The 17,256-nt window shown below is 38.8% G+C and overlaps 1 protein-coding gene across 4 annotated transcripts in view; it reads right to left on the bottom strand.

Moving 5' to 3' along the window:
* Positions 1-17,256, bottom strand: part of ODAD2 (outer dynein arm docking complex subunit 2) — a 148,674-nt gene that overhangs the window by 34,186 nt on the left and 97,232 nt on the right. For all 4 annotated transcript variants that reach the window (XM_020895735.2, XM_070472174.1, XM_020895740.2 and 1 more), the window contains 2 exons: positions 10,264-10,452; positions 8,162-8,383 (listed from right to left, as the gene is read on the bottom strand). In XM_020895735.2, the coding sequence (XP_020751394.2) occupies positions 8,162-8,383; positions 10,264-10,452 (411 nt within the window). The remainder of the gene's footprint in view (positions 1-8,161; positions 8,384-10,263; positions 10,453-17,256) is intronic.

Here is a 17,256-nt window from a genome sequence, read left to right as displayed (position 1 = left end):
AGTTATGGAGCTAGCATATAAACACATTAAAAGATAGTCTATATTATTAGTCATTAGGAAAATTGAAATTGAAGCCATGAGATACCATTACACATCTATCAAAACGTCTCAAATAAAAGAGACTGGACATACCAAGTGTTGGTAGGGATGCTCCCAAACACTGCTGGTGTGAATGTAAAACAGCATGACCACTTTGGAAAGTAGATTTGGCAATTTCTTCAAAAGCTAAACATACAAGTACCATATGATCCAGCCACTCACTCATAGGTATTTACCCAAGAAGAGTGAAAGCATATGTCCATATGAGACGTGGACATGAATATCTACAGAAGCTTCATTTGTAATAACCTAAAATGGGAAATAACTTGAAAGTCCATCAACAAGTGAAAGGACAAACTGTGGTATGTCCATACAGTGGAATACTACTCAGCAATAAGACTGAACCAGTGATACATGTAAGAACAGAGATGAAGATAAAAACAATTCAGCTGAGTTAAAGAAGTCAAACAAAAAGTCAAGCACATGCTGTATGATCCTATTTATGTTAAAGTCTAGAAAATGCTAACATATAAAAACGAATCTATATTGATAGAAAGCGGATCAGTGGTTGCCCCAAGACAGAGAGGAGGAAAGAAGGTTTTCCAAGGGCTAGCATAAAACTTTGGGACATCATTATCTTGATATTTTAATGGTTTCATGTGTGTGTGGGGGTATGTCTATGTCTGCATGTGTGTGCGTGTGTGTATGCATAGTACATACATATAAATGGCAAAATTGACCAAATAATATACTCTAATTATATACATGTTAATTACACATAGATTTAATAAAGCTATTACATTTGTAAGTTAAAAATAAAAACAAAATGAGGAAAACACTTGACACATAAATAATATTAAAGTTAAATATGATAAACTAAAACCTAACTTACTGCAACCCTACTCAAATAAAAGCACTCTTCCCTCACTCTGCCACTGCTGGGACTACTCCAGGTTGCATTTCTGCAGCCTCTTCAATTTCCTGCCTTTCAGAAAGATATTGGTAATTTTTATCTGCCTGGTATAGACACCTGCATAAACAAACCCAAATGTCACTATGGAGAAGGCAGTTTCATGCCTCTTAAAGGTACTCATCATCTTTCTATTTGATCACTTTTCTGTCTTAGGACAGGGCTTGTCTTGCTCAGATTTTCTGCAACTTCTTGCCCTCTTTCCATCATTTTCTTATGTTACAGTTTTGTTATGATCAGCAAATGACTTTGATATATCTCCTGGATGTCGTATATTTTCAAAATAGTTGCCAACAGCTCTGCTTCTATGTTCACAAGGTTTTGTGATGACACAGACCGTGGGCTGATACTTGGAGGAGGGAGTCTGCATGAAACCATAAAAGGATAACAACTGGATTATTCCTGTCCCATTGTATCCCTCAGAGCAGGGTATTTACTAGTTCCTATAGAAGACAGTTTAACCTGGAGAGGCTCTACTGCAAGGATTATTTTTTAACAACTCTTTATTTTATATTGGAGTATAGCCAGTTAACAATGTTATGATAGTTTCAAGTGGACAGCATACAAGGATTATTTTTCATCATAACTGAATTAGGAAATCCTTGTTGACTGCTTAGCAGTGTTTAAACACAAACCCTTTGGTAACCTCTTCTTTCTTTGACTCCCAGAACTCCTGGTTAACCTGCTGACTTCTAAGTTCACTGTGATGGCTCTTCCTCATGGTTTACAGTCTCCATGACCGAAAATGTAGACATTTCCCAGGCTTCGCTAAACTCTCTGCCAAAAACATCTTATCCACCCTCCATCATGCCTTAATACCTCTCCAATGACACTTTCTGAATCTTCCCGCTCTTCTGTTCTTAGGCCGATGCTGTGGAATAAGAAAACCACTAACCACCTATGGAGAACTTGAAACATGGCCAGTCCAAACTGAGATGTATCATAAGTGTAAAAACATTCACCAGATTTGGAGATTTAGTACCAAAAAAAAAGATAATGTAAAACATTAGCATTTTATCTCAATGATTATATGTTGAAATAATATCTTGAGTATACTGGGTTAAATAAAATATATTACTAAAATTAATTTTGCTTGTTTCTTTACCTTCTCTTAAACCAGGGTTACTAGAAAATGTAAAATGGCATGTGTAGCTCACATTACATTTCTACTGGATAGCATTGCTCTAGACCTAAAACTCAAGCTGGACGTTTGAATGGAACACATTAGAAACTGAACTCAATATATTCCAGACCCTCGAGCCTGCTCCTTCGCTGTTACTACAGAATAAACACCAGTTGGCATGAGATAGATACACTGCATAATGGCAGCTGCTACTGTTGAGGAAATTGTACAGGGAAACAGCTAACTCTAGAATAAACTACTTATGAACAGGGTGACAGGATGACTCTGGTAATTGTCAAGGAACCTGTCCACATTGCTCACAAGCAGCTGCTACAGGAGTGTTTGCAGGTCTAGGAAATAAAACTACACAGCTATCCCTCAGGGATTGGTTCTAAGACTCCCGTGGATACCTAAATCCATGGATGTTCAAGTTCCTTATATAAAATGATGTAGTATTTACATATAACCTACACACATTGTCCTATGTACTTTCTAAAAGCTTTTTATTAAGGTATCAGTTCAGTTCAGTTGCTCAGTCATGTCTGACTCTTTGTGACCCCATGAATTGCAGCATGCCAAGCCTCCCTGTCCATCACCAACTCCCGGAGTTTACTCAAACTCATGTCCATCGAGTCGGTGATGCCATCCAGCCATCTCATCCTCTGTCGTCCCCTTCTCCTCCTGCCCCCAATCCCTCCCAGCATCAGGGTCTTTTCCAATAAGTCAACTCTTCGCATGAGGTGGGCCAAAGTATTGGAGTTTCAGCTTCAGCATCAGTCCTTTCAATGAACACCCGGGACTGATCTCCTTTAGGATGGACTGGTTGGATCTCCTTGCAGTCCAAGGGACTCTCAAGAGTCTTCTCCAACACCACAGTTCAAAAACATCCATTTTTCGGCGCTCAACTTTCTTCACAGTCCAACTCTCACATCCATACATGACCACTGGAAAAACCATAGCCTTGACTAGACGGACCTTTGTTGGCAATGTAATGTCTCTGCTTTTTAATATGCTCTCTAGGTTGGTCATAACTTTCCTTCCAAGGAGTAAGCGTATTTTAATTTCATGGCTACAATCACTATCTGCAGTGATTTTGGAGCCCAAAAAAATAAAGTCTGACACTGTTTCCACTGTCTCCCCATCTATTTCCCATGAGGTGATAGGACCAGATGCCATGATCTTAGTTTTCTGAATGTTGAGCTTTAAGCCAACTTTTTCACTCTCCTCTTTCACTTTCATCAAGAGGCTTTTTAGTTCCTCTTCACTTTCTGCTATAAGGGTGGTGTCATCTGCATATCTGAGGTTATTGATATTTCTCCCAGCAATCTTGATTCCAGTTTGTGCTTCTAAAGTATAGTCGATGGTTAATATTATGTTAGTTTCAGATGTACAATACAATGATTCACAATTTGAAAAGATTATATACTCCTTTATAGATATTACAAAATATTGGCTATATTCCCTGTGCTGTACAATATATGTGTGCATGCTAAGTCACTTCAGTCGTGTACAACTCTGTGTGACCCTATGGACTGCAGCCCACCAGGCTCCTCTGTCCATGGGATTCTCCAGGCAAAAATAATGGACTGGGTTGCCATACCCTCCTCCAGGGGATCTTCCTGACCCAGGAATTGAACCTGCATCTCCTGCAACTACTGCATTTCATATGCACTCTTTACCACTGAGTCACCAGGGAAGACCAAAATGTATCCTTGTAGTTTATTTTATACATAGTAGTTTGTATTAATGGGCTTCCCTGGTGGCTCAGGTTGTAAAGAATCTGCCTGTAGTGTGGGAGACCTGGGTTGGATCTGGGGTTCAGAAGATCCCCTGGAGGAGGGCATGGCACCCCACTCCCGTAGTCTTGCCTGGAGAAGCCTCATGGACAGAGGAGCCTGGACGGCTACAGTCCATGGGGTTACAAAGAGTCAGAGACGACTGGGTGACTAAGCACTGTTTGCATTAATACTTTTTAAAATCTCACCCCTACTTCTCCCCATCCCACTTCCTCATCCCCTCTGCTAATCACGAGTTTGTTTTCTGTGAGTCTGTTTCTTTTTCTTATATTCACTAGTTTATTGTCTTTTTCAGATTCCATATATAGGTGAAAACATTACAGTATTCACTTTTCTCTGACTTTTTTCACTTAGCATAACGCCCTCCAAATCCAACCATGTTGTTGCAAATGACAAATTTTCATTCTTTTTTATGGCTGAGTAATATTCTATTGTGTATATATACATACATTCTATTGTGTATATGTATATACATATTGTGTATATATACACACCACATCCTATTTATTCATCTGTTGATAGATACTTAGGTTGCTTCCTTATCTTGGCAATTGTAAATAATGCTGATATGAACATTGGGATTCTTGTATCTTTTCAAATTAGTGTTTTGATTTTCTTAAGATACACACACAGAAGTGCAATTGCTGGACCATATGGTATTTCTATGTTTATATTTTGAAAAATCTCCACACTGTTCTCCACAATGGCAGTAACAATCCACATTTCCACCAACAGTGCACAAAGTTTCCCTTTTCTCCACTTTCTTGCCAAATTTGATATTTGTGGTCTTTTGATGACAGCCATTCTGACGGTATTACGTGTTATCTCTCTGCAATTTTGGTTTGCATTTCTCTGATGATAAATGACGCTGAGCATCTTTTAATGTGCCTGTTGGCCATCTGTACATCTTTAAATCACCTCTAGATTACTTACAACATGAAATACAATGACCCTGATGCTGGGAAAGATTTAGGGCAGGAGGAGAAGGGGGCAACAGAGGATGAGATGCTTGGATGGCATCATCAACTCAATGGACATGAGTTTGAGCAAACTCAGGAAGATAGTGAAGGACAGGGAAGCCTGGCGTGCTGCAGTCCATGGGGTTGCAAAGACTCAGACATGACTGAGCGACTGAACAACAACAAATACAATGTAAATGCAATGTAAATAGTTGTAAATACAATGTAAATTATATGTAAATATTTGCCAGTACATGTGGAAAATTCCAGTTTCGCATTTTGGAACCTTTTGGAATTTTCTAAATATTTTTGATCTATGGTTGGTTAAATCTATGGTTGTGGAGTAGAATCCACCAATAAGAAGAGCTGACTGTCAGCATTTGACTAGTAAGGTGCTGTATGTAGCATTTAGGAACAAAAACAGTCAGGGATTTGCCAAATTAGTGGATAAAGTTCATGTGCATTTGAAGTCAGAAATGTTAGCATGTTAGCAGTTATACAATGCGACACATTGATTGCAGGCACTGTAACACCCTGACATGCTTATGAGAGCTGGACCACAAAGAAGGCTAAGCACCAAAGAACTGATGTTTTTGAACTGTGGTGTTGGGTAAGACTCTTGAGAGTCCCTTGGACAGTGAGGAGGTTAAAACAGTCAATCTTACAGGAAATCAACCCTGAATATTCTTTGGAAGGAAGCTCCAATACTTTGGCCACCTGATGTGAATAGCCGACTCATTGGAAAATACCCTGATGCTGAGAAAGATTGAAGGCAGAAGGAGAAGAGGGTCACAGATAATGAGATGGTTGGATGGCATCACCAATGCAATGGACATGAACTTGGGCAAACTCCAGGAGATGGTAAGAGACTGCATGCTGCAGTCCATGTGGTTGCAAAGAGTCAGAAAGGACTTGGCAATTGAATAACAACAAGTGCCTATTTTTCTTGCATTGTCTTGGTTGATGGAAACGTCCTTCCTCTTCACTTAGCCCAACACCTGGAGTTAATTTTGACTCAACACTCTCTATTCCTCACATCCAAGAAACTATCAAGCCCCACTGGGTTCTACCAACACCCAGTACCACCATCATCCACAATTTTAACTCTTTAAAACCAAAGAAGGGAGACACAGGTCCTCAGGCTTCCCCCACGGCCACATGAGGGAGAGCCCACCACAAAGACAGTCTCTGTATCAGGACAGAGCAGCCTACAACAAGCTTATAAGAATCATATTTTTACACTCATCCTCCATTAGAAATGGCAGGTAGTTGGGAATGCAGGTGAGCAAGGCAGACAGACCTTCAAGATACCCTTAGTTGACCTGGGAAGGGGTCACAAGGGCAACAAACCCAACTTTCCATGTTGTTCTCTATCGTGTCCCCTCACCCTAATCATTTTTATTACTTTATTTTCTGATTTACATAAGCCCTGTGGGTGGGTGAACATGGTTTCAACACTTTTCATAGCACAGCACAATTCATAAATGATTTTAGATTACCTATGGACTTGTGTTGAAATCATTGAGACTTGCATATATAGCTGGTATATATGGAAATTGAAGTGTAACAGGTAAACATTATTAAATTTGAATTCTGAGCAGTCTAGAAATTCTCTTCTTAAAGGAACTGGCAATTGTCTAAGCATGGTATATGTCTGACACTTTACCAGGTACTTAACTTTTATAGCTTCATTTTTTAAAAAGTCTTTAGGCTATGCATATTAGACTATACTTATTCAATAATAGAATGTATAATTTTAAGTTAGAAAATTTTTTTTGAAGTGTGAACATGATCACATAGAAGTGATGGCATTTTTACCATTCTTCAGCAACTTGCAGTTAACATTCCAGTATATCTTTTAATTAACTTTAAAAAATTGGTGCTTAGTTTAAAAGGTGCTTTTTATGCCAGTTTTTTTGCTTGAAGAAATCAATACGGCCTAACTTGTGTGCTGTAAAAATGGATTTATAATGGAAAAGCTGACACACTTGGGTTTAATCAGGTTTAAATTCAGAAAAACTAACATCATATTCTTCAGCTCTAATAGGTTTAAAGGATAAATTAAAATAATCACCTCAAAAAATTACCAACTGGCATTTTAAGAATCTTATTCCTCTGAAGATGTTTTGTAAGTTAAGAGTTAGTTGCTCACTTTTGTCTGATTCTTTGCAACTCCATGGACTATAGCTCACCAGGCTTATCTTCATATTCAGCACATATAAGCTGGAAAGATACATTAGCTGAAGAGTTTATTAGCTTTTGTTTAAAAGATCAAGCTAACTTTGGACATACACTTCAAAATGTAAATGCCTCTGGCTGTCATAGGCTCCAAACTGACACACTGAACAGTAAAATTACATAGTACAAGGACACGAGCTGTAGAAAAGAACTGTAGCTGGAAAGCAATTTTTCCTAATACTTGTAAGCTATTCATGTACTCTTAAGTATTTTTATATACATTGTCATAAAAATACTCCACTCAGAAGCTCTAGGTGGTTCCCAACACACAGATACATCAAAGTCTATGCAAAGAAAATTTCCTACTGGATATTAGTTAAAGGCAAAGAAAATCTGACACACAGTTTGTTTTCTTTAAAAAAATGTCTTTGAATTGGCTCTTTGCTTATGAGTAAGACTGGCAAGACTATCTAGCTGCTGCTTGTCAGTTCCTTTCCTGTGTAGCTGGTGCCTCTATTTACTATGTAAGTGCTCAGTAAATAAAAGATTAAACAGAGTTATGAATATCTCTGATTGTTCATGCACTATATATTTTGTTTGAAAAGTGTTGTTTGCTCAGTTGTGTCCAACTCTTTCAGACTCCATGGACTGTAGCCTGCCAGGCTCCTCTGTCCATGGGATTCTCCAGGCAAGAATACTGGAGTGAGCAGCCACTCCCTTCTCCAGGGGATCTTCTGACCCAGGGATTGAACTGGGGTCTCCTGCACTGCAGGCGGACTCTTCACCATCTGAACCACCAGAGTCCCTCCCTAAAAACATATATTTTGTTTAATCCAATTCAAGTTACGGAACAATTACTTAGTTAACTGAGTACATATTATATTCTTTGATTTAGAAGGAATCTATTTTCACACAACTTTTCGGCAGGACAAACCATGATAATGGTAGCACATGACCCATCCACAGTTGTGATGCAACAAGTGGGTAGTTCTGTGTGTTCAAATACCCCTTTTAATAAAACCTTCACATTACTTAAGTTTCTTTCCAGCGTACACTGACTTAACTTGAACTACCGCACAAAGCTGATCAACAGTACCTTCACGGCGCCATTCTCATGCATGGTAATGCAGTTGTCAGCATCTTCTGAGAGCTGGTACAAGGCTTGGGCTGTTGCTCTGTGCACGTTGGTGTCATTTGATTTCAGGTACCTCACTAAGGGAGCCACTGCCTTGTGCTCGCCGAAGGCCACTCTGTTTCTGCCCCACATACAGCAACGTGAAATCGTTTCTGCTAGGTGACGCCTCAGTTTGTCGTTATTCTGCACAAGGAAAACACTGTGGTATATGCATCGTAATGACCCTGTGATGTTTATGCTCTAGATGAGGGGTCCCCAAAACTGAACAATAACAAACCTCGAGGCTCTAATGCCTGATGATCTGAGGTGAAGCCGATAAGAGATATAAAGTGTACAATAAAATGCCAACGTGCTTAAAAGTCGAAGTGTTAGTTTCTCAGTCCTGCCTCACTCTTTGCAACCCAGTGGACAGGAGCCCACCAGGCTCCTGTGTCCATGGAATTTTCCAGACAAGAATACTGGAGTGGGTAGCCATTCCCTTCTCCAGGAGATCTTCCCAATCCAGGGATTAAGCCTGGGTCTCTTGCATTGCAGGCAGGTTCATTACCATCTGAGCTACCAGGGAAGCCCTTGAATCATCCTGAAAGCATCCCCCACTCCCACTCCTGGTCCATGGAAAAACTGTCTTCCACAAAACCAGTCCCTGGTGCCAAAAAGGTTGGGAACCACTCTTAGATATTAACTACTCAATGGCTACATAGTTGGTGTCTTGATGGAAACTAGTATTTTGGTGGGTCACCAATGGATCAAGGTTCTTTTTATGAATTGAATGGAATACATGCAGGCAAAGGTGATCAGGTATTGGGCATTAGTTATTTGCTCCAGGCTCAATTTCCTTCTGAGTAAGTCTACTCACAGCACAGAGCTACAGGTCAGCAAGTGGTCAAATAATAAGAAATAATTAAGGAATATTGGACATTCTTAAGGGACCCTGTCAGATAACTTGGATAAGTGGATTCATTCTACCTCTTCACCCTAGGAATACTTACACATCAGTAATATACCTTGGTTCCTCAGAGGAAGAAGACAATGCAGTAAACAAGGTCAGGTGTTGAGTCCGCCATTTTCCTTTCTGATTGTTTGTGTGTGTTAGTCGCTCAGTCATGTCTGACTCTTTGCGACCCCATGGACTGTAGCCTGCCAGGCCTCTCTGTCCATGGGATTCTCCAGGCAAGAATACTGGTGTCGATTGCCATTCCCTTCTCCAGGGGATCTTCTTGACCCAGGGATCGAACCCTGGTCTCCTACATTGCAGGCTGTTTCTTTACCCTTTGAGCTATAGGGAAGTCCTTCTGTATTGTTTATGTAGACTATATCCTTCTTTTTGGATGTAATTACCTCATACAGGTATAATACAACTGAATAATGCTCTAATTTTTTGTTTATTAATTACACTGTTCTCTTGATTAAGGACTTGGGAGTCCTTAACTGGAACTGGCAGATATTCTTAGGAATTCAGTATCAGACTGGACCAAAAGTCTTCTAGATCAAACAGGCTTCCAATCACTGAATTTCTGCTTTATGACTTTTCTGCCAAGTGGCAGACCAAGCCATGCTCAAATACCTATGGTCATGGCGAAGTCATTATCTCTGAAGGCCACTTGTTCTATCTGGCACAGCTCTGGACAAAGAATACAGTGATTGCCAAAATCTTCTAGTTCAAAGGTGCCATTGACACAGACTTGCTAAGCTTAGAAAGGAGCATTTAACTTCTAAAGTTGGCATGAATAATCATCTTAAGGCTCACAATAATGATGATGGTGATATGATAGTTAACACTTTGATAGTAACATTTATACTTGCCACCACTTTACTTGCCAATGATAAGTGAAAAATAGCCTCTATTTTTACAAAGATTCTGCATATTAAACATTTTACAGTTTGAAATATACTTTCATGGTTATTTGTCTCAGAGAAATTAAATGAAATTAAATGAATTCATTAAATCTCATAATATCCAAGTGATGGATATTAAACTTGAATCCAAGTCTCTGTATTCTGAGGTCATTGTTTCTGCTACTTATGACAATATGCATTTTGAAATAAAAAGATGCATTACTTACTGTATTTGCTAGCTTGGACAGTAAAGGAACAACTCCATGATCTGTGATAACAGCTAAATTTTCTTGATCTTTTGCTATATTGGTAATAACAGCACATACACTCGCCAACACTTCTTTATTTTCTGATTTCAGTAAATTGACAACAAGTTCCAAACCACCAACGAAGGAACGAACCATTTCTCCAGCATCCTAGATAACAATAAAAATAAAGATGATATCAAACAGAAACCCATATTTAGCATTTTTTTTAAAAAGCGCAAAGTAATGATAAGGCTGTGAGTGGTATGAAAAAATTCAGTTTATTTATATGTTATATAATTTTTATGTATGTATGTATGTGCACATAATACATGGTTCCCTGGTGACTCAATGGTAAAGAATCCACCTGCCAATGCAGGAGATGCAGGTTTGATACCTGGGTTGGGAAGATCCCCTGGAGAAGGAAATGGCAACCCATTTCAATATTCTTGCCTATGAAATCCCACAGACAGAGGAGTCTGGTGGGTTACAGTCTATGGGGTCACGAAGGATCATACATGACTGAGTGACTAAACAATATACAGCACATACACAGACACAGTTCAGCTTCAACAAATGTTTACTGAACAACTATTACATGAGTCAGTGTGATAACTACTGGGGATACAGAAGTTAACAAAACACAACTGAGCCTTAATTAACAAAACACAAAAATTAACAAAACACAATTGAGCAAGGCAAAGACAATGGGAAGAGGAGACAGGAATCTACAGATGAAAAGAGGGGAAGAGTTCATTTCCTTCAGGACCAGGTCGATACAACATTCACGTATTCTCCCAATCTCCTGTCTTACTTCCCAGCATGTTGTTGTTGCTGTTAAGTCACGAAGTCGTGTCTGACTCTTTGACAATCCCACAGACTGTAGCCTGCCAGGCTCCTCTGCCCATGGGATTTCCCAGGCAAGAATACTGGAGTGGGTTGCCACTTCCTTCTCCAAGGGATCTTCCCAACCCAGGAACTGAACCTGTGTCTCTTGCATTGCAGGCAGATTCTTTACCACTGAGCCACCTGGGAAGCTCTACTTCCCATTATACTCTTCTGCATAAACAACACTCCAGACTCTAGGATTATTGCTGTTCCCTAAATTACCAAGTTATTTTCCTTACTTGGAGTTTAGCCCTACCCAACTACAAACTCCTGCTCCATTCTGAAAATCTGACATCTTTTGATAGCAGCTTAAATAACAGCTCCTCCATGAAGTTCCCCACCCACCCACTGGCCTTCCCTTCTCAGTGTGGTCACTCCCTCCCCTCCATATTCTTGTAGGTAGTTTTCTCCAAAAATCCATTTTCTCATCCTCTTGTGTTTGCCAAGTCCTGGTTTTGCTTGGTTATCTAATTCTCAGACAAGTATCAGGAGAGACCGCTCTGACCTGGAGCTTCAGCCTGTCCTGGAAGTCTCCTGCCCCTTGCCAACGATTTGGTTAGGGGCAGCCTACATATGGCCCAATTATGGCACATGAGTTCTGGATGACAAATTAGAAGTCTTCTGGAAGGGTTTTCCTATTTATAACAACACTGAAAATGGTAGAACAGGAGGAGGACAAGAGCCTGATCCTTGGAGACACTGCTGAGATGCTGAGTCAAGTAATGCTAAAGTCTGATTTGGCTATTTAGAACCAAAGGAATCTATAACCATTTTTTCCATCATATTGTAATGATTTTCTTATGGGTCCCTTCCCCGTTAATATGTGAGTTCTTCAAGAACAGTCACCAAGTGAGTCAGAAAGAGAAAACCAAATATTGTATATTAACACACATGTGTGGAATCTAGAAAGATGCTATAGAGGATCGTATTTGCAAAGTAGAAACAGAGACACAGAGGTAGAGAGCACATGGATACCAATGGGGAAGGGGAGGTGGGATGGACTGGGAGATTGGGACTGAGAAACAGACACTATTGATATTATGTATAAAATAGGGAACTAATGAGAACCTACTGTACAGAACAGGGAACTCGACTCAGTGCTCTGTGATGAGCTAAATGGGAAGAAAATCCAAAAGGGAGGGGATATATGTATCTGCATAGCTGATCCTCGTTGCTGTACAATAGAAATAAAAATCAAATAATAAAATGTAATAAAAATTAAATAAAATTTTATTTGAGTAAATATTCAATAAAAATTTAAAAAAAAAAAAGAGAGAGAGAGACACCTGGTCTTTGACTCTCACTTGGGATATCTCACTCTGTCACTCAGAGGACTTTTAATAAATGTTTGTTGAATTATGAAAAAATAAAAGGAATAAGAGGATTCTAACTTTAAGATACTTAACCACAGTCGCAAACACTAAAAAGAAGAGGGTGCTAGCTTGGTAAGGCAGAGTGTAAATGAACTGGCCTGCCAGTCTGGTGACTTCCCGGCTCTCCGGGAGCGGTCGTCATGGAGCCTGTGGGCAGCACTGGGGCAGCACCAGGACGAATAGCAACAGTGACCACACCTGCCTCTGACCTGGGAACTCCCTGAGGTGTGTGGTACCAGATCCAGCGCACCGGTGTCAGCAAGGTCATGGGTGCGGCTCACCAGGGTCTCAGAACAGTTTACATTGATAATCTGTGCTACACTCAAGGCTACAGGCCCCTCCAGAGTTTGTTTGTTTTGAAGGTGAGCTTTCTATTTTTTTTTTTTTTTTTTTTCGTTTTTAGGTTCAAAGGTTTTAGACACATGACTTCTTGCCTCACATAGTTTCTATGGAAAGGGAGACAGTAAACTTGAGGATGGAAAAAGTAGTTCCTCTGCCAAAACTGTCTTTCACTAATGCTGAACGGCTGGGCAAATTCACTACATTTTCCACCTTCTCACATATCTTAAAAACTAGTCTTTGCCAGTTTCGCCACTGGTACAATATTGGTTATAGACAATTCAACTTTTCATATATAATGGAAAAATCTTTAATAATAATGATGATAATGATGATGATAGTAATAATAGTAGTACAATAACAAGAGCATTTTTTTTTTTGGCAATTTACTGAAGACTTCCGCATACACTATCTCTTCTGGAGTCCACAGCTCTGCATAAGGAACCATGGCACCCTCATCTTACAGACAGGTAGTCTGAAGGTTCACGCACAGTGAGTGACAAAGCTGAAAAAGCAGATCTCTCGATTTCTCATTTAGTATCTTTTCACTACACACTGTGTGTGTGGACTTGGAAGTACCAACAGTTGAAGTTGTCACATTAAAGTTAGTTTATAAACAGTCAGAAGAAGCCTCCCAATTTAGAGAGTTAATAATTCCAAAAGGGATGAAGCTATTTGCCAGTGACATTTCCTAAGACAAAAACCATAATTAAAAAGAGAATATGAAACACCTTCATGCTGCTATTAGCTTGAATGGTTGAATAAGTGGGGAAAGGGGTCAAGTTCAAATTAAACAAAATTAAGTATTTAATATTAAATATTTTTGGTTAAAATTCAACTAATAGGAAAACATTAATGCAGATTATTATTTACAGACTAATGAATAAAACAGAAAACTGGATGTTTGGCACAGAGTAAGTAAACTAATAGGCTTGAAATTCCCTCTTTTGCCTCCAGCAAAAAGAACCGGCAGCTTTCTGATGAGGTGAGATACATACAATGCAACTTTTAAAGCACGTGCAAGGCAAGTGTAACGTGACTTAAGACAAAAATTTTTGACCAGAAGGGCTATAAAAACACTACACTACTCCGGGCCATACAGAGACCATACAATGCATAACATTTGAAACAGATTTTAAAATAGCACACTGCACATAAAAAAAAATTTCAAAAATGCTACATTCACATTAGAACAGCACGTCCACGAAACTAAAACTGAACAGGCAAATCTTGTCCTAAAGGTAAATTCAGTAAATTTCTTTTCAAATTCTAAATATACCTCTGTATACTCAAGAACAGTTAGTTTGTGGGCTCTATCATAATAAGATCCTTTTTCTGTTGCTAGTAAACAAGTCCTACAGCTTAAATATACACACACATACACATACATACATACACACACATACATATATATACACATGATTTGGAATTACCTGACACTTTCAAATATAGTCCTTCAAAACTGGAAAGTAGAACCTCAATTATTATTCCTTTCCTTCTGAACTGAAGGAAAAATAAATTAATTTTTGGTAAAATAAATGATGCAGTGGCTCAGTCTAGATCTATGTAGCAGAAAATGTATTAAACTTTGTATTAAACTTTATCCAATTAATTTGCACATGATAAATTTTTTTTAAGTTAATAGTTCTGATTTTTCTCTATTTCCTTAGCTGAATTTAAGATAATTTTTAAAAATATCACAGTCAACTGTGATTTTTTTTTTCCATTTTACTACGCCTTGTGTTGATTCTACTTTAGATGCAATTCTATTAATGAGAAAGTCCAAATTGTGAAGCAGTCTTGTGAATCAGCCTGCAAAGCGGGAGACCCAGGTTCCATCCCTGGGTTGGGAAGATCCCCTGGAGAAGGGAATGGCAACCCACTGCAGCATTCTTGCCTGGAGAATTCCCTAAAGGAACCTGGCGAAGAGCTGTACACAACTGAGCAATTAACACTCTCAGTTTCACTATTGTGTATTCAGAGGCTTACAGAGGTAATGAAAAGACATTTTTAACCAATGACATATTTTAAAGAAGTTTATAAGTACAAGATGCTAAATAATATAAGATGTATTATCATCTAGTAGCTATTATATGTAAATCAACTGTGCACATATAAGCTTATACATATTTTAATTTTAAAATACATATATTTAGAATTTTTCCCACTTGTAATCAGTAACCCACAGATTAAGATGTGTAAGACAGTTTCTGGTTAAGATCTAATCAGTGAATTGTGTAGGTCAGGCTAAGAATAATACTTGAAACCATAAACTTAAAAAAATTAACTGTATGAAATACTACATTCTTAAAAAAAAAAAGTCTTTAATTTATGAAGAGGTTCTTCTCCAACAGTTTACTTGTTGGGTCTGTTACATTATATTTTCCTGTTGAACAAACTGGGTTATGAAGTCCGCCTCATCTGCCATATTCACCTGACCTCCTGACAACCAATTACACTTCAAGCATCTTGACAACTTTTTGCAGGGTAAACTCTTCTATGACCAGCAGGAGGCAGAGTTTGTCAAATCCTGAAGAGTGGATTTTCATGCTACAGGAATAAGCAAACTTATTTCTCGTTGGCAAAAAGGTGTTGACTGGAATGCTTCCTGTTTTGATTAATAAAGATGAGTTTGAACCTAGTTATAATGATTTAAAATTCATGGTCCCAAACCACCATTATGCTTGCACCAACCCACCACCTGTAACGAATCCTCATGCTCGGGAACGTTCTAACATCTGAAACTGGCTCTCTGGTCTTCCTCCTCTTCTGTGTACCTGTAACTGATTTTCATAGTAAGTGGTTTTCATCGGTCTTCCCTCTTACTTATCAGCTTCTCTGAGAACACACCTAGAATTTAGCAGACGTGGTCTGACTGGAGCAGAAGTTGGCAGACTTCTCACCTCCAAGAGCTCCACTCGGTGCTTCTGCTGTGGCGGCTACTTCAGCAGGTACAGGGCCAATGAACTCATGTTAAGCTCTGCAATTCAGTCAAAACCCCTACATCTTCTACAAGTGAGTTACTGTGTAGCTAGCACTCTCCTATCCTGCATTTTTGAGGATTCTAGCTGCTTTTTATTGTATAAATTGGGTTGGACGATTTTCACGTAAAAGAAGCTTTTGATTAAATTTCACATGGTAAAATTTATCTATTTCTATTTAATACTGTCCTTTGAGAAACCAAGTAAGCTAATTAGGATATTTAGAGGTAAATAATTTATCCAAGCATTCTCACCTTAAAAAAAAAATTCCTTAAGAAGGTAAAAATACAGTTGTTAAGGCAGTAGTTCTTAAACTTTGTGGCACATTAGCATCACCTGGGAGACCTTTGAATGTTCCATCAGCTCAAGTTGGGCCAAGTGAATCAAAGCATGTTGGGGTGGGATCCAGTGCCCATAAGGTCTTTAGGTGACAATTCCAATGTGCATCAAAGTTTAGGAAGCCCTGGTTTAAGATTTTAATTCACATAGTGAGAAGAGCTGGGAGCATAGCTTGGTTTCATTACTATTGGCTGTATTGCTTTGAGCCGCTACCCATCTTCTCTAAGTCTCCGTTTCCTCATCAGTAATTAAACAATACATTTGTAAATAACCAATGAATTAAGGAAGAAATAACTATTTCCTAAAGAAGAAAATAGAAAAACAGTAAAGAAAAATCAATGAAACCAAGAGTTGGCTACTCAAAAAGATCAGCAAAACTGACAAATCCTTAGCTAGATTAAAGAAGGGGAAAAAAAAAAAAAACCCTCCAAATCCAAAATGAAAGAAGGTACAAGACAACTTAGAGAAATAAAACGGATTGTAACAGAATGCCATCAACAACTGTATGCCAGCAAATTGGATAACCTAGAAGAAATGGATACATTTCCAGAAACACCTTGTAGGGAAATAACAATCAGCCAAAATGGCGGTGGTCAGGTTCTCTCACCCCATGTTCTCTCTCTCTCGTCCCACATTGTTTACAAAGTCTGTAAACAATGACTTTGCATGGTTATAATGCAACAGCTGATATCATTTATAGCAGAGCGCACGTGCATCATACCTACATAAGCACCACGTGAAAAGCCTTTGCAGCCCACTGCGGAAGCATCAACCATTAACGTATAAAGCATTTTGGCCTTGCTGCTGCAAATAAATAGTCTGCAGTCCCTACGGCTCCTCGTAGGGACTTTTTCCAGCTTTCCATTTCCTTCCAGCTTCCCTGATTGTCTACCCTGGGTTTAGCAAACAATGAGACACACAAAACCTACACCGACTGAACCATAAAAAAATAGAAAATATGAACAGATCTGTAACTAGTAAGGAAATTGAATCAGTAATCAAAAACCTCAAACAAACAAAAGACAGGATAGTTTCACTTGCAAATTCTACAGAAC

This window comes from Odocoileus virginianus, chromosome 9, assembly GCF_023699985.2.
Source record: "Odocoileus virginianus isolate 20LAN1187 ecotype Illinois chromosome 9, Ovbor_1.2, whole genome shotgun sequence".
In the NCBI taxonomy this organism is placed as follows: Eukaryota; Metazoa; Chordata; class Mammalia; order Artiodactyla; family Cervidae; genus Odocoileus; species Odocoileus virginianus.
Note: the sequence above shows the minus strand (reverse complement) of the source record. Positions and strands in the feature narration are given on the sequence as shown.